Genomic DNA, 25,782 nt, shown 5'->3' on the forward strand with positions numbered 1-25,782 from the left:
AAATTTATAAGGGTTGCAGAAAATAAATATGTTAGGGGATGCAGAGATGTAAGGGATAGAGGGATTAAAGGGATGCAGGAATGTGGGGATACGCATTAGATAATTAATTGAAACTAAAAAAGAACAGTTTAATTTTCCCGCGCATTGGTATTCGATTCGACCGTATCGAGGAACCGGCGCTAGTGGTCAACGACAAAAAATCAACGTAGCTTGAGGTATTGCTAGAGTGGACTAGCGTGAGAGAGCAGGCAACGCCATTTTCTCAATTCGCGGGTGAAGTCAGTGTGCGAGTGCGTGCATCATTTCGCGACGGATTTTCGGGTTTTGTGCTGTACGACAACGATATTAAGGGCTGTCGATCGGTCGTGGCGCGTTGACCAGTGTTATGCTTAAACACGCGGCCAGTTGTACGATGGATATAGCGAGTTTCGAGAGATCGAAGCGCTCCCGGGAGACGTGACGTCTTGTCAGTCGGCCTTTTCCCATTTCCCCTTCTTGGTGAGCTCCCGCAGGGATGGGTCGTGCAGAGTTATCGTTCATGATAACGTAACAGAGACTAAAACGAGTGTAATCTCCGGCCGCAACGAAAATTCTCACCGATCACGATTTCGCGTGTAATTAAAACTGTTCGTGGAAAAAAACCGGGACCCGTAGAATGATTCGTTCGGGCCAATGGGCGGAGGTTTAGGGCGGCACATGGCTGTTGGGGCGCCGGCTGTGCAGGGGGTGGTTTTCCCGACGCTAGCTCGAACTGACGAAAATTCATCAATCTCTCTGTCCAGTCATCCTATTATACTCTGTGCGTACGTGTCTCTCGATCGGGATCGTTTGTGATCGTGGCCGGTCACGGTTCGAATAACAAGTTCACAGTGACAGTGGAAAGAGAAGTACTCCGTTATATGTCTCGATTTTCTTGCCGAAGAGGAGGAGCTGGCAAAGCTTTTCGCCTATCGCGGATTACGCGTGTATACCGTGTGCCGCTGACAATCTTTATTCCGTGCACGTAAAGATCCGACTAAAGGACAACAGGGACGATTTCTGGACAAATAACCGGCGATCATTGCGCTACCGAACTCCCAGAGACAACGTAACGGGTAACGTAACCTTCCTTTCACATTTTGCTTTTGTAAATCTTATGCCCCTGCGAACCGTTTAATTTCACCTTCCTACCAGTGATTTATCAATGGACCGTTACCTCGTACGGAGCGTGTATGCGTCAGCATTATCGATTTACGGTTGTTGACATATTTCAGACCTGCCACTCTTCTTTTCCTTTTCAAAAACACGTTGCAATTCTTCCGACACTTTATTCCTTCGCACAGGCATAAAGTTTCAATGGCTATATAATTTAACCGATCGATGGCGGTTTATGCAGCTGTAAATAATATTATCGTTCGTATAAACGTTCGATCGATACGAAAATTCGAATATAAATCGAATTTATCTCGCGGTGATGTCTTACAGCCAACTTTACGTTGCATGGCGGTCGGTGATTAAAATTCGCCGTGACATTCATGCGGCAATTAACTCGACCGGCCTTTCGACCTTGCTGACATTTTAAACGTTTTCTACCCCCCAAGAAATCCGATAGCCAATTTCTCCCGTACTTTCAACGGTTAGCTCGCTAATCTTGGATCATCTTTTTCCGATAGGTCTTCCCATGCGTGTCACCGCTGTCATTCCGCAAATTCATCTCGTTCAAGCGTGTTAAAGCCGCGTTCACACTGCGTTGCGTTTTAACCCATTAACCCTCGTGCCGCGTTCAGTTAACCTAACTCCAAATGGAAATTCAATGCTCAATCGTTCTTTAATAAAATATAAGTACACAATGGTTAATAATAATAATTAAATACTTGCAATTTTTTTTTTTTTTTAAGTAAATAAATACTTATAGTATTTATTCATAATCATAGCATTATAAGTAAATATTTATTTCAACTATCTATTTACATGTATTTTTATCTACAACAGAAATCTAATTTTAAAAGTTACTAGGTCAATCTAATTAGTGTTTTAAGAGTAAAGGGTTGAACCCTGCAACGTGAAATTAGAGACAGTAAAATCGTCCTGTTAGCGCGATACGGAATCCTATTCTTTGCACTGTTCTTACGAATGTAATTTATCGTTCGCGGTTGTGGTTTCTTTTCTTAGCAATTAACGTAGCAAAGGTATAGAATCATACAATTAGCGCAATAGCTGTCTGTGATTTACGCGTTGCATTTTTGTCGAGGAAAATGAATTTGAAAATTGAATTTTTTTTACGCCGTCTTCAATTATAATAACATTTTCTCTTGCTATAATGATATATTTATCGTGTAATTATACGATGGGTATTTGATTAACTGACTTAATTAGAATTAAGGCAAGGCGGTTACATCGATATCCATCAGATAATCGAGATTCAGAAATAATAATAAAATCATGATATAAAAGTATTACGGAATAATACTTGCGGTATACTGATTTCAAGCTCAAGGTTTAACGAAAATTACTATGTAAACGTTTGATCAATATTCTTAGTACAAAATGGCTGATTGACGAAACAAACACAGATACTTTTCATACTGTGCCGCTAATAATTCGATAGTCTAAAGAATGGAATAAAAGGTATCTCACCGTGACATTTGGTATTTTTCTGATGATGTAACTGTTACTTTCTACCATTCGGTCAAACGGAGCATCGCTATGCGACTGCACGTTCATGGTTTATAATTAGAAAATAATTAACCTTTCGCTTCGATTCGTCTTCGATTCTGTTTTGAGTTCAATCGATTTTCTTTTATCTTGGTTTTCTAAAGATCCAAAGGATTCTATTCAATGACAGACAAAAAGAAATTTAATAATTTCATGTCCTTTGAAACAAAGTTGAATCTTTCAAATAAAATTTGATAAATAATCTTCTGTTGGATTAAAATAAAAATATATTTCAGAAAATTTTCAGTAATTAAAGTGTTGATCTTACCTCGGCTAGAATTTATAGGAAATCATGAATTCTAATTAAACGTCGTCCATGTTAATGAGAGGAGTGGAACAGGTGGATGGTCGGATGCGAATGTTGACCCTTGGTAGTATGTTTACGACGTAACGGTGTACTGGGAAATGGTATGGACAAGCATAGTCGTTGAAACACGCTTGAGCGATTGCTTGGTGGAATTCGCGGTGGCTTTGCTACTTTCTATTTTTCGAGAAAAACACAGTCGAGCGGTTACGACGTATTGTCGGAATTGCATTCACCGTAGCTGAAAGATCTACTATTTTCTTCCATTTCTTCTTCTCTCGTTTCGTTCTTGCGCGTTCCTCTTCCGTCCCGTTCAATGCGTACGCTTGAATCCTCTGTCGCAGCAGACCGACAACTTTTTCATTCAGCAAGCACGATTTTCGAGTTGCATACCGTCTCCTCTTCTGCTTTTACTGTCCAAAGAAGTGCAGGCATGATTGTCGAAAGAGTATTTCAGTGTACAGTGATTGCCGTCTTAAACTGAAACTGCATTTCATATCTAAGCGCAGCTGCATTCTGATGCATCCAGATGCATTCTGATGCACTTATTGTTAGCGAGTGTGTATATACGATAGATTATAAGATAAATTATACAATGATTGGTATTTTACATGAAATAGAGATGCAGCTGCATTTGGGTGCATTTAGATGCATTTTCATTAAGAAAAAAAGAAATGAATTTATAACGATAGAGGAATAAAAGAAACAGAATTATTCTAATTATAAAATTTATTGTGACAGCTTAATTGCACCAACTTAATTAAACGTTTGAACTTATAAGGAAATTTCATTCTCACGTTATCAGATCGGGATTAAAATAAGTTGATTGAGGCAAAACGATTCGTTTACTGGTTGTCATTTCTCGAAAGTGAAAAGTGGTGATAAATTGCCCGTCACTTTGCTCCCGTTTGCAAGCCTTGCCCGAGTGGCATTGAAACCAATTTTGATATCAAGGCAAGTGCCTCACGGCATGGAAGAAAATTGCACCTCGATTTCCCTCTGCGTGCCAGTATTACACGATTACCCGTTGTTAGTCATCTCGGATAGATACTTGATTGGGATCTCTTATAATAGACCAGGAGTCGCTTCTGTATCCTATTTGTTTCAATATCTTCCTTCGAGAAAGATAAGATCGAGATTTGCGATTTTATTCAGCGTTAAATTAAATTTTTCCAAACTTGTCGCAATTGAAAATTATTTTCCTATGAGGTAATTAAAATTACCAATTCCATGGGACAAAAGATTAAGCAACATTGTTGAAAATGAAAAGTAAGAGAACACGGCTGCCACAATGGCGAAACGCGACCACCTTTTATCATCGGCAATCTCTGGTTAAATGGAGCATTAAATGGTTTCGAGCTCAGGTTTGTTACAACGATCAGCTTATCCAGCCGCGTATTGCACGCTCACCCCGTTCATTCCGCTAATCTTTGTCCCTGTAATCAGCGGCTCGCAGCTGCGAACCGTTGAAAAGTTGCTGGAAAAAGTAGATATTCGTTTACAAGAAAATAGTCGTGCTATTCGTAACGGGCGCCGCGTTCTCGCTTTCAATTTTATTGGTACTTGACGTAGCGAGTGCTCGACGTTAATTACACGCGAGAGGGATTAATTTAGATGGTATCGCGCATGCTGCTGATTCGAGTTTTCAGCTCGAAAGTAGAACGAACGATTAGTAAAAGTACCGCTCTACTCCTCCGGCTATGTGTAATTAAAAAACTCTGTAAAATTGATAATCAACGCGGCTCGTTTTAACCTTGCCTTTTAATTACTTGCGACCGTTTTGGATTAACAAAACGCTTTGTCGGTGGCTCGACTGGACACGTGTTAACCCTTTCGCGTAGCTACAGAATCCGATTGAAAAGTATTGGGCATTGTTACGTATAATTAATCCTTTCCATCATTAAAATAAAATTCTGTTTAATTTATTCATAGCAGAACTTTCTCTATTCCAATTCCCTTTCATTTCGGCGAAAGTTCTTTCGAGCGGCTAAATAAGAAGCATTATTAAAAATTTCTTTGTAGATTCAAAATTATTATATTTATTGTATATATTTTGAAAATTCATTCTTTTCACTTTATGAAGGGTTTGATATACCAGTAACAATGACCTGAATCGTACTCGTCTACACTCACGTGTACGCGTTTCCTACGTGCTCACCATTTTACTGCAATCGCAGCACTGACATCAGCTCGGTATGATCGGCGATGCAGCTGCAATCGTGAGCCTCGATCGGGGTATCATTGATCGAACGTTGTTGCGTGGTACTTTCGCATTGACCTGGCTGCGAGCCAGCCTTCCATCGCTTTTTTCGACCTCTCCTCTTCTCATCATTGTACATTTCCTCGGGATTTAACGTTGATTCAAGGTTTCAACCGGTTCTCTTTCCCTGGTACAATTCTTTATCGCTTGCTCTTTGCCGGTATTTTAATTTTCATTTTCATCGTTTTGCTCCTTTTTCTTATTATTACTATCTTTAATTTAAAGTAATAATATTCTGTGGAAGATTAACAATGCTCCGTTCCTAAGGGTTTAATTAAAATACGGCCTCTCTCCATGGTCCGCCGTCAACTATCAACCGTTTCACCACGAAAATTTTCGTCTGAAACGTCGTACGATGGAGCACGAATTTCCACAAAACAATCCCTGAAACCTCCCTTCTTCTATTATTCATGCATCCCGTTTTTCCCCCTTTTAATCCATTTTCCCGTGTCCCGTTTTTCCATCGGCGCACTCGACGCTCCCCTTCGGCCGTCAGCTCGCGAGATTGCTCGCGTTTTTCCATCAATTCGACCGCGTTAGCGGGCGAAGAATCATCGCGATTACACGTGAAACGCAGATCCCGCGGACGGGTAAATGGAAGATGGTTCATTCAAATCGTACGGAGACACGAATCGCGGCTGAAACACCTTGCCGTTGAATAGAATGCCGAGCGAGTGTTTCGCGAGAGTCGTTGAAAGATACCGGTGATTGCGGATGCAACGGGTTTTTATACCTGATGACATTTAAGAGGACGCAATTAATCGAGGAACAGTTGTTTTACTCGATACGTATCAGAGTTTCCAATGGAAATATTAAATTGTAGATAATTTTCTAGCAGAGATAAGAACCCGTTGTTTCGACTACCTGCAGTCCTCTAATTTAATTATTAACGCTTAATGGGAGTAGGAATTTTTAGGTGTTAAAATTTATAGGTATTTGATTGGAGATTTTATTTCGAGGAGATATTAATAGAGGTAAAAATGATAGAGTTCTATTAGCATGATTTATAATTCGATGCCGTGTCAATCATCGATAATCGACACCGAACTCTTCATTCAAGTTACATCAATCATTTGTCGGCTGAAACAGCTAACTTCAATTAAAACGCTTCTAACTTGTAATCACTTACGTTGCACTATGATATGGATGACTATGATTGATCGCGGAAAGAAGTCGCGATGAATCATTAAAGGGATCGGTAAATGTAGTTTCGTTTGATTCAACATTCTAATGCGATTACTCGACACGTTTGCGTTTTATAATAACGAAACTGATTAGTTAGAACTTATTGATTAATATTTATCATATATTTTAACACGTTGAATGCCACATGGTTCACTGTAAATTAGATATTTTAATTAATATTTCTATTGCACAAATAATGTAAAATAATAAATAGAAAGGTTGAAATTAAAAAATTTGAAAATTAACTATTTCTGTCCCCATTTTCACTGTGACAATCAACGTGTTAATTGTATCTTTATTTCCTGAAATATTATTGAATTTATTCTGAGTTTATTGAACACGTTACACATAATTCATACTATTTTTACATCCATGATACTGCAGCATGCTTTATGCATTTTGCAATGTATAGGTTTCCGATAACGCGTTACTTCATCAACTTCTGGCACAGCCTCATTCTGGTGTCGCGTTATTACATTAATAAAGGCTTCTAATTCGTGACCGGTATTTTCTAACAAGAATTCTTGTACGGTTGCACCTAAATCCATGTCTGGGTTACGTCGAAGACCCTCAGTCGCAATTAAGGTTTACGGAAGATCCTCTTCATGCAAATTTAATAAACTGCAAATTTCTTAACACCTTCGCCCCCGCGATTGCCTCGTCTCATATCGTAGGATATTGGACATCCTCTACGTTTAGTTTAGGTCGAGGTAATTTATGATTAGGGTCTGCAGGTGAAAAGCCCTTTCTCTGAAAAACCCTCGCAAGGAAATGAAAATCAAGAGAGTGATGGAGGAGCTTACGAATTTTTGTCATTAGTAGCCTAGTCATTACCACCATTTATGCCAAATTATTCACCCAATTAAAATCACTCGCCGTCGCAAAATCCCGCAGTATTAATAATCGAAATTTCAATTTGAAAATTAAACTTATCCTTAAAAAGCAAGTCCTCGACGAGAAGTATTCCTCGAAATCGCTATCGTCGTTTATCGTTATCGTCGTAACAGCACACTCATCCCACGATTCGACGATTTTCGCGTAGAAAGAGAGGCGTGGAACGATAATTTATTGATAACCACGCGGTGCTGAATCATTGCGAACGGATAAAGTCGTCGGTGAAGCCGTTCAAGGTGCACTTACAAACGTCGATAAGCTGTTAGACTGGTCGTAGACTTGGCCACGTGGGTGGACACCTTGACGTTGATCGAGTTACACGCCGACAACCGGTCAACTTCGATAAACCTCCTTTCCCGATGATAATTAACATAGGTACCAGATGGAAATCTGAAGATCAGTCACGTCGCTCGAATTCTGTACGCGAATACCAGCCGGAAGGTTTAATTTTGTACCAGTCAGAGGGTCGTTGACCTGCTGCCGAACAAAACCCACTTCCTGAGCTTTGATGCATGAAAGCTTACGATGAAATATCTCTGACGTTATTTGGAGAACAAACGAAACGGTCGTTCGGACAATTTTTTTTAATCGCTTCAGACATTGTGTTTCATCGTTTCTAAGCGTTACGCGAAAGTCGACTGTTCTCTCGCGAGAAGATTAAATTTGTCGTGGACTTGTTAGAACGCGTGTATGCACTCTGCTACCGCGGTACACGAGGAACTAGTCGAACCGGAGCATCCACGAGGTCGATGTCTCCGCATTCACCATGACGAATGTTACTCGATACCATGCTCACATCTCTCGATTCTTCCCCGTTTCATTCGTACCTTCGGGCTTTTTCACGGCTATCCTTCCCCGTGGTCCATCTCCATTTTTCAATCTTTTCATGCTTTCAAGCGTTCGTGCCAGTTTTCTTGTCATTTCTCTCTCTTTTTTTTTTTTAACTTCACCGAAGTCCTTTGACTTTTCGGGGCTTTTGTCTGCTGCTGTTCTAGAACGACAGATGTAAAGTGGAGGCACTGTATGTACTTGATTGGAATTTTTATTGGAACGGAATCGTTTGGAGGATTTTAGAACAAAGAATTATTAGTTTTAATTTGGACAGAAGGGTTGGATGATACATGGTAGTTAGAAATTCTTGATAACAGCTATTAAAAGGTTAATATGAGTTAATAAATTCAACAGGATCCGAGAGCAATAATGTCGAGCATAATCGACCGGTTTTCTAACAAAATAAGGTAAAAGTATAAGGTGGTTACGGGTATATTTAACCTAGCCGCTGAGTAAATACTCTGTCCCCGTTTTAACGTTGTCAGGTAACCTGTCGTCGCCAACGCATTACCACCGAGGTGTCCAAATAGAAGATCGTACACCTCGGATCTACCAGAGGAGATCGATAAACATGTTTAAAAGCTTCGTGTGTACATACGTGACGTTATTTCTGATGTTACGGTTCAAACGAGACCGTGCTATCCTTTTTACGATACAACATTATCACTTTATTTAGTAGGTATCGCGTTTGATATCGTATCATAAATTGAATACAATTGAAAATTAAAAATTAATTTAATAAAATTCTAGGCTGAACTTTATTTCACGAGTAGAATTCAAGAATACCAGTTTAATCTCAGGACTAAATAAAGGTATTAGATGAAAATTTAACTCCATTAAGCTCTGACATAGAAAACTACTTCTATATTTGCTACTCTATAAACGATCCTTCCTTCACCACATTTTCGCCCATGATATTATGTCAATACCAATATAACTGAGTGCTGTTGTATCGACCATACGACGTCAAAACACGTAGACAAACATACGATGTATTGTTGGACACAACTTACAACACACTATTGTAAGAACGGTGTGACCTATTTCATTTCCATTCGTTCCAGCTCAGATATCAAAGTCACTGTTTTTTCAAAAACTATCAGATATCCATCGTTTTGCAACATTGTTGCGACCTCGCGGGGGCGTTTTTGCGATTTGCAACATCGTTGGCGCTCGTTTGCAAGGCATAAATTCAAAACCCCTTGAAAACAAAGGCATGATTAGTCTTGTTGGATCTGTAGTCAGTGATATACGTTACGCAAGAGCGACCGGAAACGTCCACGCACGCGGTAGATCCGCTTAACCGAGGGATTAGTAAAGGTAGACGGAGTACAATCGTATGGGGTCAAGTTAGCCCGAACCCTATGTACAAGAACGCCACTTAAACACTCAAGTATCCGTCTTGCCACGGTCAATATTCTACCTACCTTCCCTTTATCGTCTTTCATCATTCCTGCTCGTTTGGATCCTCCTAATGGTTAGCGACCTGATTAAATCTGATGTATTTAGAGTATTCCATAAGTATTCTGAATCCTTCCCAATGATCAATTGAAAACGTAAAACGTACGGTACAACGAGTAACAAGCTGTAGATAATCAGCAAACAAGGCAATTAAAATTGCGAACGTAACTGGACATCTAATTCTTTTTATCAACCGGTCGGTCATTAAAGCAACTTATTATCGTACTATCTACCGTTACGAAATGCTTGTCCCATCCTTATTTGAATACTTAATTAATTTACTCTCTATGTCCTGCCGAGTGTATACATTCTAATGAGTCTCCTAACGTATCTAACTAACGTAACTCAATTAATGTAGCACGAACCAGCGCGATGCACAAAGTGGATGTTAACTGAGATATCGTGAAATCTATTTTTGAAAATAAATCTGGTAGACAAGTTTAGCATACAGCAACAGAATATTTAAATGCACGTTGGTATAATTGAGTAGAGTGGTCGGAGGGTCTATCTAGACACCCTAGGTACCGATCTTCTTCCTGTGCAATTATCTCTTTAGTGCCAATTACGATGACTAAACGAAAAGAAGCTGACGCATTTATGCAGGCCTGTATTATTCCCAAACTTTGTTACAAATTTTATTTTTCTATCTGGAACACTTAATATACAGTTCTTGACTTCCCTCGTAGATCTCCTCGGGATTCCTGGTCCTTAAAGTAAGACCACCTTCGAGAAATAATAGTGTTGCTGGTACATTGTACTCGGTTGCTCCATTTTCCCGGTTCGGTTCATCATTCAACTCTTTTGTAAACACTCCTATTTATAAACGCAGCAGCGTACACGCACGTGCGACATGCTTCAACGATTTTTGCCTGTGTACCCACATCGAATGGTGGGCGTTCGTTGCGTGTTACGGGAAACATAGAGAAAGAATTATGTTCCTAGCTGTATACCAGCCTGACGTCATTTACTCCCCCTTTTTTATCGTACGAGGGGTAGTTGGTATCGAAAGAACGGAAGCATTACACCCCGATACCGCGTTTCTGACGATTCAACGAGGGTGGACGAAAATATCCTTTGCCAATGGAAACTCATGCCCGATGGCTTGGAAAATCGTGTCTTTTCGGAATTTACAGAGTCGAGGGAATGTTTGTTCATTGAAATTAATCGAGCATATTAAATATTTCATTAATATCCCACTAATTTTGTAATTAATCTTTGTAATTCTGTCGTGGAAAATAAAATTCCTAAGCTCCTTAATTTAAATTGAACTTTACTGCTTTGGAAAAACACACTGTCCTCGTTAAATGGCTGTTAATTAGTTTAAAGAATTTCCTGTAATTAGCAGCTGGAGTCACCTCTGTTTGTTAACTAATTATACTAATTTAACGCTAACAGCATGACCTTTCCTTTGATAGAATTTCTTTGATTATTGTAATTATTTGTAATTAAGTATCATAGTGTAGAAATACAAAAGGTATTGCACCCTGCTAATTTCGAGTGAACTATCGAGAGGTTTCAAGGATTATAGAAAATCGTGTATAGTCGTAGATTCATTGGGACGTGTCACGTTGTTTTGTAAGCGTTCAGTTTAATTAAGCCTTCGTTCGGTAATGAAGTAAATACCGCTAATGAGAACCGGCTGTTCTCAAGGGCGTCCGTGCACTTCAGACATCTTCTCGGTGCACTAACCCGGGTGTACAGATGTTTCTGCAAGTTGACTTTCACTTGCTGCGGGCACTGGAATTCAAGATAATGAACTTGCTATTTAAATACTAGAAAATCATTAGTGTAACGGGACCATTTACAAGCGGATCCTGTTTAATTTCCCGAGTATCGAGCAATAAGTGCTTTCTTCCTCAATTTATTCTGACTAGATTTCATGACACAAAACTATCGAGAAAGAACGCTTATTGCATATCAATTTAAAGCTTAAAGTTTCCTGAAAATTATTGCATAAATGGTTCATCGATGTTCTCAATAAAAAACAACTGATTCCAAGTTATAACAAACAATGATCAAGCTCAAGCCCAGTGAAGTCTAATAGAATTTCATGACACAAGCCATAAACCATAATCATCATTATAATTTATTCAACCTGTCGTTATATAGTAACCGCAACGACTCATATCCTTCCTTTATCAATGACCCGAATAGAGGGAGGAGTTACCTGCAATGGTGCAGTTCATCGGCACGCATCGTGCTAAAATTACATCATCGATAAACGAATTTCACTAAGTTTACATCCCTGTATTCACTTTTGCTTACAAGTAAACACGGCAGGTGCACACGATGCACCAGTTTTGATCAAGGTGGATCACTTTGCTGGATAATATCGCTTAACCTACTTTCTCTTATGTAACATTTCTTGGCTGGCAATGGTGAACGGAATTTAGGAAAATTGGTTTTCGTCCAGTTGGCATTGTTTCCTTAATTAACGTGATTTTTAACAAGGAAACAGGGCAAAGGCGTCTGGAGCTCCCGACGCCAGTGGTCCGCTTTTGGTGGTGAAAGAAGGGTTGTATCAACCTTTCCTTGCTGCTCCTCTTGTTGCTGTATGATTTTTATACTAGGATAAAGCAGATAGCGTTCGTTCTCAAGGCACAAATTCACGACCTCTTCTACTATCTGTAGTCACTGGTAAACGTCTGAAATACAGTAAAACCTGGATAAATGCAACGAAAGAATGCTTGGATAAGTGCAACGTCGCTATCCCCTCCACTTGGGGGGATCCCCCTAGACCAGTAATATCGGTGTAGCTAATACTAATTGAACGATAAAATTTTTTCATTTTTAACTTTTTCTTAATGAAACTTTTACTAACGCATTTATGACATTTTTCTGATTAAAATGACACCAAACACAATATAGGTTGAATGATATTTATAAACAATAGTAATAGAATAAACAACATAGAATTGACACTACGACTGAATACAAAAGATGTGTACGGACTCAGAATCGACACCTCGCCTGGATAAATGCAACATTAAATGCCCAGAATCGACACCTCGCCTGGATAAATGCAATATTAAATGCCCAGAATCGACACCTCACTTGGGTAAATGAAACATTAAATGCTCAGAATCGACACCTCACCTGGATAAATGCAACATTAAATGCCCAGAATCGACACCTCGCTTGGATAAATGCAACATTAAATGCCCAGAATCGACACCTCACTTGGGTAAATGAAACATTAAATGCCCAGAATCGAAACCTCGCCTGGATAAATGAAACATTAAATGCCCAGATTCGATACCTTGCTTGGATAAATGCAACCACTGGGTCCCAATCTCGGGTGCATTTATCCAGGTTTTACTATAACGTGTTTTATCGAAGCGACGAGGGGCAAGGTGAATCTTCGCACGTACACATCATGGTATCTGCTTTTCGTCGGTCACCATCACTGCAACATGAAATATTTAACGAACGGGAAAATTCAGGTCGTGCTACTGCGCCAACTTGCCAACGTGCTACTTGGCCAGGTAATCCGGGACACCGGTACTCGAGCAATTCAATGCTTTACGTTTATTGTCTTCTTACGTATCTCGTTTGTTTGCCAACGTCTTCAGAGATCTAGATTAACAGGAATTTCCAGTCTGCTTCTCGTTCAGTGAGATTTCATACTTTTTAATAAATTTCCTAAATTTTCAAGCTACCAATGATATCCAACTTTCTATCTAAGCATTTCGCAAGGTATTCGTCACTTTCTCTCGTTCGATTATGCCTGGGATCGACGAATAGCATCGGGATTCGATTGTTCGAGGAAGAAGACAACGCGAACTGAGGCATTCAGGAATGTCACTCGAGGTAAACGAGGAATTCGAAACGTGTACAGTGCACGTGGAATCGTAGATTCGATTCGAATCACGCGTCTCATTCCACTGATATTGCGAAATCACAGCACGTACCGACATTAGCATAAACTCTTTGTTGCCGGTGACGCCGGTTAACCGGACGCATCTTTCGATTGCTCATGATATTGTAACGCCTCCGTTGCATTCCGTTATTATGTTACTTCCCAGGAAAATCGAGGGAAAATCATAATTAATTTGGCGGTGATGGTTCCTGTTATGGTTTTCGTATGTTGGCCTTTTAATTTTGGGATAATTTCTGGAAAAGCCAGGAGTCTAAATTAAAATTTTAGTAGGACAATTCTTCTTCTCAATTTCCCTTTAATTAAGAAAATCCTAAATTGCATAATTAAAAAATAATTAATTTGGCGGTGATGGTTCCTATTATGGTTTTCATATATTGGCCTTTTAATTTTGGGATAATTTCTGGAAAAGCCAGGAGTCTAAATTAAAATTTTAGTAGGACAATTCTTCTCAATTTCTCTTTAACTAAGAAAATCCTAAATTGCATAATTAAATCATAATTAATTTGGCGGTGATGGTTCCTATTATGGTTTTCATATATTGGCCTTTTAATTTTGGGATAATTTCTGGAAAAGCCAGGAGTCTAAATTAAAATTTTAGTAGGACAATTCTTCTTCTCAATTTCCCTTTAATTAAGAAAATCCTAAATTGCAATAAATTCAGTTTCTATTAATAGTACACCATAAGTAGTATATACCAGTGACCGTAAGTTCATTATGCGATCAAGATCAGGGCGCAGAGGAGTAGACAAACTTGAATGCTCTCGGAGGAGGATTACATAGGCTCTGTGTACACGTTTCCAAAGCGAGTTCTTGCATGCGTGGCTACATGACCATATGGACAGCATGTGCAGGTTTGGTTTTCATGTAGCCACACACGTGTGCAGCCCGGAATGGATCGACCGGTCGAACGTGGACACGATTAACCGAGGACAAAGTCTTTCCTATTTGCTAATATACTTCTGGTTAATTAGATACACGCTCGTGGCCGTTTATCATAGCCAATTCTGATACGGACCGTTTCCGTCGATCCATCAAAACTGGTTCCTTTTAAACTGGACATTTCTTTTTTCCTGTCGCGAATGAAATTGCCGATAGTTTCGTAACGGAGAGGCTTTCGGAATTTTGAAACTCGTTTAAAGATGTCGTAAATGCAACTGCTCTTATCACCGCCATTAATATCAAAGATAAGATGGGTACAGCGTGGAAACGGTGGTCACGCAACTCCACTAAAGAATTCCTTACGATCTGTTTGAAAAAGGTGTTGGGTAAACTGATTTCGTATCTTTTGAAATCGTTGAACGCTACGGGGATCATCGGTGATCGAAACCGTAAATTACACGTGTCTGGATAATTAAAAGAAGACAATAGAAAAATATTAATAAATAGAAAGCTCGAAAATTGTAATTTGAAAATTAACTTCAGGTACGTTTCGTAAGTTTCGATCACGATTGACCCAGACTCCGGTGTTCAAGGGTTAAATGTTCCTTGTCTTACGCAAGGCGAATTACTACGAACTAACTGAAAGCTCCATTCACTGGTCCCTGAATGAACAGAGCGTATCCCTCTACTACGAGGAATAAAAAGACGGCCAAGTAACCTAAAACGTAACCCAAGAAACAACAAGGGGAACGAGTAAATCGCTGCTGCTGCTAGTTTTACGCGAACGGTTCATCGTTTACCCGTTCATACGCGTCGAATCATCGTAAATTGTTAGCGTACCGTATTTCCTTTCAAAGTGTTCAGCAAGAAATCGATTCCACAATACTGAACTACCTTTTCGAAAGAGCAAAACGTGACTAAGTAGAAACGTAATACCGTAGGAATTTCAGGCGTCATATCTTAAACATTTGGGTCTTAATGAGTCATTTACTACCTTCCCAAATTTTTTACTTTCTTAGTTAAACTTTTGGACCATCTTGAAACTTAAAAAAATCAAATTTTTTTTTATACTTCAAAATATGCATAATAGAGTATCTAAAATAGATTTTGCATTTATCTCATTGTTTCTCCAAAAAAATAAAATTCCTGAAAATTAATTTTTGAAGCCTCAAGGTGGCCCGACCTCTTAACTCCTGCCACTTAAAGAGGTAACGCTATAAATAACCCTTTTCTTTGCTACACTATGTATTTGCAGCTGGGTGAACTCTTCCTCTGGTTAGTTCGTGCTGAATCAGTAAAAGGCTCCTGGTCGATTGCGTGGGAGCGTGGATAAAACGTAGATACGTAGGGTCGAAGGGGTCTAGGTGTAAGGTGACTCATATTCTACTCGTGTTCCTGTCATACCATGGAGACCCCGATTGTTGTTCCTTGGAATTTATTTACGTTCGTCGTACGAGACCTTATTCTTCTAATGGAAATTCTTCAGACTCGTATACTTACGTGTGTTGCGTGGGTGGGAGATCGACAAACATTCGAATCTTTAGATTAATCTGAAGGGTGAAAAATGAACAAGGTGAAGCAAGAACTGGTTTCGTATCGTGTTAATTATAATGTACGGTGATAGTGTGTGGATGTTGCCTTTGTTGGAAGGTGCACGATTCATGCAAATGAAACATAGAACGCGGCTCGATTAACGCCTTGCGCAATGTTTTTTTTTTTTTTTTAATTTATTTAGCATTAAGAATTCTAATTTTTGTGAAGAATAAATGATTTTATGAAACAGATATAAATTTTTGCAAGTATTTTTCAATTCAGATACCTGAAAAAAATTTAAGGAATTATACTTTTATAAAATTAAGATTCCCGAAGAAAGTTTAGATGTTATAAAAAAATTTTACATAATTTTACGGGGTCAGAGTGCAATCGAAGCTAGCGAAATAAATCTTTGCAATCGACTTTCTATTTCCCCGCGAAACATAACGTACGATTCTACACTGTAAATGTCAGCCCACGTGTCGACACGACCTCCGTCGAAAGGTTTCATAAACCTTAGTAATGATACTGCTGTTAGGCCATTCGCATAAGCGTAACACTTTCCGTGTCAGCTGAAAGAGAGTCGCCAGATATATCGAGCATTTCACAATTTATGTCATCGAGTGGCAACTATTTGAAAAGAAAATAATATTTTCTCCTAAGGATATTTATGAAAACGCTTATGTAGTCAGTTTCTTTGATCTTTGAACTTTTAATTGATGTACCATAAGTGCTATTTTGCAGTACTTTTATGTCATCTAATTCCATTAGACCTTTTATATAACCTACTGCTGCATAATCATTCCTTAAATGTTCATCGTTCGCTATAAGTAATCACCGGCCATTTTGTATTAAGAATATCAACGAAAATTTTATATGGTTATTTTCGTGAAACTTTAAGCTTCAAATTGACGGGCCATATGTATCATTTTCAGATACTTTTCTGTCATGATTCTTCTGTCAAAGTTTCATACGATCTGATATCGACAAAGTCGTATTAAGAATCGGAGGAGGAAAATATTCAGAAAGGAATGTTATTTTGGATTTTCAATTTACATTAGAATGCAGGATAAGCATCTTCTCGGTTCTATTATTAAAATCACGAGGCATTTCTTTCCTCAGATCAAAAGGAAAGCTGGAGAGCCAGGAGAGCGTAAAGAAAAAGGGATGTCGTTAAAACCACCTCGATGTGTCACAGTATTCTAACGTATCCGAGCAACGACCCCTAAAAACAAAGGGATCAGAAAGCAAGGGAAGGGTTTGGTTAACCCCTACAAGTACCAACCCAAGTATCTTTTATTCGGTAACACATTCATAAGCGATGCAAACACTCCCTTTTAACAGGGGAACGAGAATAAAATTAAGTTTCCTTTCTGTTCCATTAGTGTTTCTATATTATTATTTCACGAAGTATCGAATTCGTATAAAAAGAAATTAATTTTTTCAACCGGTTATTAAGACGAAGCTCATTTGTTATCAATAAATATGCCATGTTTTCCCCGAGATTCCTTAATTGCACGCCATGGAAAGGAGTGCAGTATCTCTGATCTATTGCATATTTACACGCAGACTTGCTTGCAACGAGGCTTTTTGTCATACAAGAAAGTTGGACGTGCATATTAATCAGCGATAAACGTTTGATATTTAAATCTCTAAATGCTAATGTCACTATCGCACAATTTTTTAAATCGTTCATTTCATTCTCTGGATTATTTTCTAAGACTCGGCAACATTTTAAGAAAAATTTCGAAGTTCAGACGAGAGTTGAATGAAACGTAGGTGATCGCTAGTCGCACCCATCGCTAGTCGCACCCTTTGGTCGCGCGACCGCGTCTCGAACCGCTAATTATCGTCGCGTGTTGACCCTGGGAGAGTTGCAGGGAACGATAAGAGGCAACAACCGGGGCAAGTTAATCGGGGCCAATGGGATCGCAAGGGGGAAACGTAAGGAAAGGAAAGGAGTCAAGGCGAGGCTGCAGTCGTTGCACTCGTTAGAAGAATTCGTTCAACCGATTGAAAGCTGTAGCTGAAACGAAACAGTTGCAACGAGAATCCGTGAGAAAACCGACGCGTTTCTTCTTTAAAATCTCGTTAGAAAATTACCGCGCCTTCTTTTATAAGGAGAATCTAGATTAACGCCGTGAGATCTGTATACTCGTTAGAAGAAAATTCGAACAATCACCGTGACGATTTCATGACATAAAAGTATCACTTTGCAAACGTTTTGGTAATATTTTTAATACAAAATGGCTTGTGATCAATAATTTTTAATATTACTTCTCTTCAAAACAGGTATTACAAATGTATATTTGTATAGTTTGATAAGGAAGATAAAAAGGAAGGAACTAATCGCGGTTTCTGCGGTTCTCTGCAGCACCGATAAGATCCGCATGTATCATACTTTGCATCATTGAGTTTACGTAATTCATACCACACACGTCATATTTATTTTAACTAGTGGATTAAAAGGCGTCGCGTATGAGTTTATGGAATAAATTAGCATTACTGCGGAAACAGATGATTATAATTATTTAGTATTTTTACTTTTTCTTAGCTCTCGGACGGCGGACCACGGAGAGAGCCACGATTCTAATTTAATTCTCTACTTCATATCTCATTATCATTTACTAAATTTAAAACATAATTATCTTTCATAGCCCGAATACTTTTTCTTCCAAATAGAATTACAGTTCATTACGTGAAATTTTCTACTTTTTTTGGGAAAAGGATCGATAACAGGGGTCGATAACTGTACACGTTATCCAATTTCAATCAATCATACCGGAAGCGAAATGCAATATCCACGCATTTATCGCGAAAACTCGCACGTATAATAAATGAAACACGATAGCGAAAGAAAATATGTAGGTTGCATCTATCCAGCAGTAGAAACAGCTTCCTGCAATAACAATTCCATTACTCATCCGACGTGATAAATGTTCATTTCGATCATTTACAACGTGCCTCGTTACGAGCCAGTATAAAAAGAACCTCTTTTTTATTACCACGAGTTTAATTCAGCTTTCATTTACTCGTCGATTAATGTAGCACGGAAATTTGTTGTTACAGATCTGAAGAAAGCGGCGTTCCTTTAACTAAAAACATAAGATGCCGCTTCCAAAGCGACTGGTGGAACCGGTGCTGGTCGCACGCGGTACCATCCCCGAGGATTTTCCTTTACCCTCGGAATTAGAAGCTGTTACGAACGGCACTTTGGCTAATACCATTAGGCAACTATCTAGTTTGTCCAGGCATGCCGAGGATCTGTTCGGCGAACTTGCAAGGGAGGCACATGGATTGAGCGACAGGGCCAATTCCTTGCAGGCTAGGATAGATCGACTGGCTGTGAAGGTCACTCAGCTGGACAGCAGTGTCGAAGGAGGTACGTTTATTCGTTAATTAATTAACGATACCGGAGAATCATTAATGGTGCTGAAATAAGGGAAGCTCTTAAAATGTCTTCCAATAGATCATAGAGTAGAATTTCTGTTAGTCTATTTTAAATTTTTATTATAGGCTGACATAAATATGTTGAAAAATTGCTTTTTACTATTTCTTTCCCGATTTCGACAAATTGTAATTTTTTATACCTAGTGTATATGGTTTTCAATCGTCTCCCTCGTTGGGTGGCACTTGGTCCACCGGTAATTAATTCGAACTCACATTTCATTTCATTTATCATTGTATTCGTTGTTTCAGTCTCGCTGCAAGATATCCATATGAGGAAGGCGTTCAAGAGTTCGGTGGTATTCGACCAGCAGGTTGTCTCCAGGGATACAATGCCAACAGCAATGTTGGAGACCTACCATCAATGCGATACACCACCTCCTCTTGATAAACTTAACGTTTACAGGTATTTCATTCTTTCATTAATCAACTTGTGTTCTATTTTAACACCTGTCTGGTAAGATTAATTAAATGAATCTTAAAATAGCCAATTTTTTACCATTATCATTTGTTAATAAAATAAAAATTGATTCTCCAAATTTCTCTGATTTTAGGGAGGACGGTAAAGATGGACTAAAATTCTACACAGATCCGAATTACTTCTTCGACCTATGGAGTCAAGAAATGCTCAAAGACACCGAGAAGAAGTTACACGATCGAGGGAAGAAGGTGAGGAATCCATCGTCCCCTTCATTGGTCTCTAAACGTGCACCTCGAACATATTTTTTTGCCTTTTTTTTTTTCTTTAAACATACGTATTCAATTAACGTAGAAATTTAAATGAAAATTGTTATTATTCTTCTATTTGTTAATAACGAATTAATAAGCGAGGCACACTCTGTTGCATACACGAATAGAGGTAACAATAATACACTATCGAGGTGCGCAACAACACGATACAATGTTACTAATTTTGTTACGATTATGATAAAATTCTAACTATTGAAACTGTCCCCTTACGTTATAGACCGAGTCTGAATATGCCGAACCGTTCAGAGAGGCAAGTCGATGGTTTGGATCTTTGTAGTTTTTCTTTTCTGTTGTTTCTTTACATTTACCCTTCTACCCAAGTTTTTAATGAATTATCGATCGCCAACCACTCACTCATACATAATCAAAGCTCTCACCTATTTTGTGGTTTTTTCAATTAACCGATACCAGTTTTTTGCGCTCGATAGAAAATTCCGCTATAGATGCTCGCTTGACAAAGTTTGTAGTTTTATACACGCTAGGGCTAAGCCAATGAAAATCGCAATATCTTATCGATGTTGTTTCTCGCCCTTGGCAAAATCAGTTTCATCGCGTAAATCGAATTTTCCTGCTTGGTTTTTACATTTTCTTTCTTTTTTTTTTTATAGCATTGGAAAGTCTCGAGATGTTCGATCTACGCTGAAACAGCCATTCTTTTTTTTTTCTGATTCGAATCGCAAACACCACACCTCTTCCTCGACCCTTTATCTCGATACTCGAATAGTTTGTCACACAATCACACGTCACGTTTGTCGATCACTTGTATTGCCGTTTCTGTGCCAGCCATGCAACTTTTGGATGTACTCGATAGAAGTTCTATTTCATCATTCATTCATTCATTCATTCATTCATTCATTCATTCATTGCAATCGATACGATAGTCTCGAGTCATTTTCAGGATTATTTTGTTTCCGATCTGTCATGTATCACGCGTAGGAAATAAAATTGCGAATATCAAATTGATGTAACGGCATTTGTATGTGAAGATAACTCGGAGTTCTTGAGGTTCTCGAAAGTTGCATTATTTGGTACTCAAAGTTCTACATCTATTTCAAATTTTCTATAATGAAGCTTTGCTAAAAGTAGAATAAAATGAAATTTTAACGTAGGTAGAAGCTGACACCGAAAAGGTAATAGTAATTTAATAATATATCCTGAAATATTATATCATCAAATTTCTCTTTTTGCAAACTTTGTCTTTTACCGTTCTAAGTACACATACAAATGTCTTTAAACGTGTCAAACGAGAGAACGACCAATGTATCCATGAAACACTTGAAAGAACAGTATTTTTATTTCCTACAAACCTTCATGTTCGATGGTTGATCTGGTATACAATAGAATCTCATACACCGTACACTGTTTCTTCAAGCCTGCAACGAACAAACCTTGGATCAACCGTCGAGTCATGCTTGATTGATAAATTTAAGCTTGTCTTGCACCTTTCGCCGCTAAGCCCGAGCTAGACGAGCTTCTTTAACAAGTTATCTCTGCATCACAGCCGCATAGGCCACGGAACGAGGGTGGCGGAGGAGGCGGTGGCAGACACAAGAAGCGTATAAGGCAACCGCACAACACGAGAGAAAGGCAAAGACAGTTGGCCGTTGGCCATGGAGAGTACATTATGCCAACGCAGGGTGTCCAATACAGGGCGCCTCACAATATACCGGACGAATCATTGCTGGGTATGGTGATGACCGAACCACGTCCACCCAGGCCAAACAGCATCGAACTTAGACGAAGTTATCCACCGGAGGAACAGCATCTTTATAGCCCTCCTTCCTCTGATCACTACAGGTTTGTCATTTTATCGTTTCGGTAACGTAAGGGATGCTATAGAGCGAGGAGAAATTAAAATGGATAAAATAATTTTTCTTGGAAAAAGTAGGGCAGCGAATTACGCGGTTCAGGGATACGAGGACAGTCTGTATGGATCGCATTACGGGCCGGGTCAAGGACAAGCGGGAAGCGAGACCTACCAGAGTCCCGGTGGTCAGAGCACTCCGAGTAGGGGCGGCAGATCGCGACCCTCGCAACCACCGCCAGCTCCTCCGAGCAACGCTTCTAGCAATTCAACTCCTACCGTCGCATCCGCCAACAACACTCCGACACGAGGAAGATCGATGAGCACCGGCCGAGACACCCTTCCACCACCGCCTCCACCTCCTGGTGAAACTATGTCTCCTCCTCCTATGAACGGTAAATATCATTGGTATAGAGAATGAAAGATTTCTATTGTTCTATTGAAATCATCATAAGACATGGGAGTTAATCGTTTTGTCATCGTTTCAGGTTCTATACCGTCGCATTTGTTGAACAGAAGCGGAAGTCGTCCGAATAGTCCATTACCGAGTCATCACTCCACGCCTACTCCACCAAATCACTCGACACAGATCGGAGCCGATGAAACTGATCCTGCTGCTCCTCAAGATTTGCCACCTCCACCTCCAACCCCAGATCCCACACCACCAAGACCCATTTCACCGCCTTGTAATATTCCACCTCCTCCTCCACCACCTCCACCACCACCTGTGGCTAATGGACCATCGCCCCTTGTACCGTTAACCAACGGCGACATTGCCAAAATGATAGCGACCAATCCGCCCAAGCTGAAACCCTTGAAGCCATTGAAGAATATGGACGGGCAATTGAGGAAGCCCGTTAATCCGAACATCCCCCTCGTCGATCCGCGAAACGATCTACTTAAAGCGATCAGAGACGGTAATTATCCTATGATTCGGTTAATTACAATTGACTTTCTGCATTTTTTACTTTGTACCATGAGATAGTGGGTGTATCAGTGATTTGATAGTTTTGGAATTTCTACTCTGCGAATAGAAATATGAAAAATGTGGGATGTTTCTATTTTTTTTTTCAGGGATAAAATTGCGTAAAGTGGAGAAGATCGAACAGAAGGAAGTGGAACGCGTGAACGCATTGAACGACGTCGCATCTATACTTGCTCGACGCGTCGCCGTTGAGTTTAGTGACAGTGATTCAGCATCGGAAAGCGAGTGCGACAGCGAAGGATGGGGCGAACAGGAAACGAATCTCGCGTGACCCAATTCCCTTCCATCCACCGCCACTGCCTCCTAGAGAAATGGCTGACGATTCTGTCGTTTCGTTAATTCCCAACGAAACCTTCCACCTCTGTTACTCGTCGCACAATGTTACACGCTTTGCACGAAACTGTTCAATAGAATTGTGTTTCAAATCCTGAGGCATGCGTTCAAAGAAAAGGGCATCGAACGTGGAAACGAACAAGGAATCAAGGAATTTCGTTGTTCCATTATTTATGTTAATATTTATGTTGATACACAGAAGTCTGTGTTAATACAGAACGCGTTATCGATAAGTAGTACCATTAAAGATACAAATGTAATATTTTAACGATGATTATTATTTTATTACGCATCATTTAATCGCCTTTCACAGGGTTATTTTCATTTTTGTTAAGATACAAAGTATATTTAAGAATTTTCTTTTTGTTTTCTCTCTTTTTTTTTCTTTTGTACAAATTAAACGAAGAATTTCTATTAAGATTTTTATCACAGGCTCAATTCGATAGCGTGTATTTAATTGAAGAGTATGATAATAATAATTAGCGTTTCATAAGACGATTCTAAGAATCGTCAGCCAGATGTATTTTTATTTATTGAGGTTCTTGCGATCCGATTGAGAATGGTAGGCTGAAATATAGGAAGGGGATCCTTATAAAAAAAATTTATTCAACTCTAGAATCTTTTTTAAAGAACATGCGTACTCTTTTCTTTTTATATAAGGGAGACACTTCCAAATTATTTCATTGTTAGAAATGAAATAATGAAAGTTTACGGTATATATTTAATTACATTTATCTTTCTTCGAATCTCCGATCTTGAAATAAATTTCAACGAAGGTAAAGAGAAACGTAAAGTGATAATAAATACAATGATAAGAAAAAGGTACGCACAGTTAGGCGTCGATTATCTGTCGTCTGCTCGATGTCGATTGTAGGGGAAAGCATTTCCTTCTCGACACATTCCATGATAATACTAATACTAATACCCTGTAATAAAACAAACTAACTTTCTGTTTTTTGGACACTCGATCGTCCACGTTACGAGGATGTAATATGTAATACGTCTGTTTAGGTAAAGAAACATGCGAGTGCTCTGTGTATATACACACGCATATTATGGACGTGAAATTAAAAATGAAAGGAAACCAAACTGCAGAGTTAATATTTTTCTGTTCTCCTTCTCGCGCTGTATAAGTCTGTAAAAATACCTGTACCTTTGAATGTTTTTGTAATGCTCGACGAATAGCATGTGTTTGCGTTCAGTCACGACGACACGAGTTTTCCAAATCCATTTTCTACGTTTCCAAATGATCTTCCCGTGTCGACAAGGAGGGACATCGCGATGAACCGAAGTTCGTTTTCTTGGCTAGGCGTTCATTACCAAAATACTCCATTACTTGTAAGGACGATGTGTATAATTACCGAAACGAGTGAGAGGATTCATATTTTTTAGCATTTAGAGGGAGAAAACTATCTAGCGAGATAATTACTAACTGTTGCAATGAGGATTAAGGTTGCCAATGTTAAGCGTAACAGAAAATGATTGTGATTTATTTTGCATCGATGTTGGTGAAATACGATGATCACTATTGATAAAATATGTATAGCATATACGTATACATGTAGAGTATTACGTGTATAATTGATGGTACAAGCGAAATAATGAATCAGTTTAATTTTAATTAGTGTAGTACATGGCAATATGGATTATTGGATGTATCAAGGATTAATTTCTTATTTTAATCCTTCTTTTTCTAATCTCTTATTATTATTATTGAAATTTTTATAGTATACAGAACTCTTGTTTTCTTTGTTTTTTAATAATTTATTTTTAATTCACTGATAAAAGAATTATTTAATTGATTATTGAAAATGCTATATTTTATATTTTCACTTACAACCCTTGTACCATCAACTATACAATACTCCATATATATGCGTATACATGAACTTTATATATACATATATATATATATATTGCTCGTTAAGATTATTGTATAATCTTGCGTGTTAATTGCGACATTAAAAATGTTCAGAAAAATCTGTTTCTTACTGCATTCTTTTCTGAACATTAGCTAGGACCTTTCCAATAACGAGTACATAAACTTTTTATCGGATGGTCCATTGAATTAGCCTTTCCTTTTTCTTTTATCGAATAACGTTCGATTGATTCGAACAGCGCGAAAAGAAGAAAGAAATAATTTATATTTAAAATAATTTTCGCTGTTCGTCGCGAAGCAGCGTTTTATCCTTGTATAAAAAAAAAAGAAGAAATTATGAATTAAGAAGAGGAGGGGTGAGGCTGGATCGCTTCAGTTTGTAGCTAATACGGATTCATCAGCAACGACACGTGTACATTCACATGATTTTAAAGATTATATAGTCAGATACGGTAATTATATAATGTAATATGTAACGAAACAATTGATCAGTCTCTCGTCTGTACTATGTTTATACATATATACATAATATAAATATGGATAATATAATTCGCAAGGTATAAAACTCGTTAGATGGTAAGACGACTAGATTTAGGGGTAAAATATACATTCTAGATAACTTCGCCAACTACGACACAGTATTTATGGAGAATTTTGTAAAAC

The 25,782-nt window shown here is 38.7% G+C and overlaps 1 protein-coding gene across 4 annotated transcripts; it reads left to right on the forward strand.

Moving 5' to 3' along the window:
* Positions 1–201: 201 nt before the first annotated feature.
* SCAR (wiskott-Aldrich syndrome protein family member 3 SCAR) lies at positions 202–24,052 on the forward strand. Of its 4 annotated transcripts, none has more exons than XM_034332518.2 (9): positions 202–1,094; positions 18,991–19,303; positions 19,621–19,774; positions 19,923–20,037; positions 20,336–20,368; positions 21,620–21,915; positions 22,004–22,317; positions 22,411–22,839; positions 22,997–24,052. In XM_034332518.2, exons 2-9 carry the CDS (start codon positions 19,030–19,032, stop codon positions 23,176–23,178), a joined length of 1,797 nt encoding a protein of 598 aa, XP_034188409.2. In that variant the 5' UTR covers positions 202–1,094; positions 18,991–19,029; the 3' UTR covers positions 23,179–24,052. The 4 variants fall into 4 exon arrangements, with proteins under 4 accessions (XP_034188409.2, XP_034188411.2, XP_034188412.2 ...); XM_034332520.2 differs by having other exon boundaries at positions 22,007–22,317; XM_034332521.2 differs by lacking the exon at positions 20,336–20,368.
* Positions 24,053–25,782: the final 1,730 nt, after the last annotated feature.

This window comes from Osmia lignaria, chromosome 3 (assembly GCF_051020975.1).
Source record: "Osmia lignaria lignaria isolate PbOS001 chromosome 3, iyOsmLign1, whole genome shotgun sequence".
NCBI classification, from domain to species: domain Eukaryota; kingdom Metazoa; phylum Arthropoda; class Insecta; order Hymenoptera; family Megachilidae; genus Osmia; species Osmia lignaria.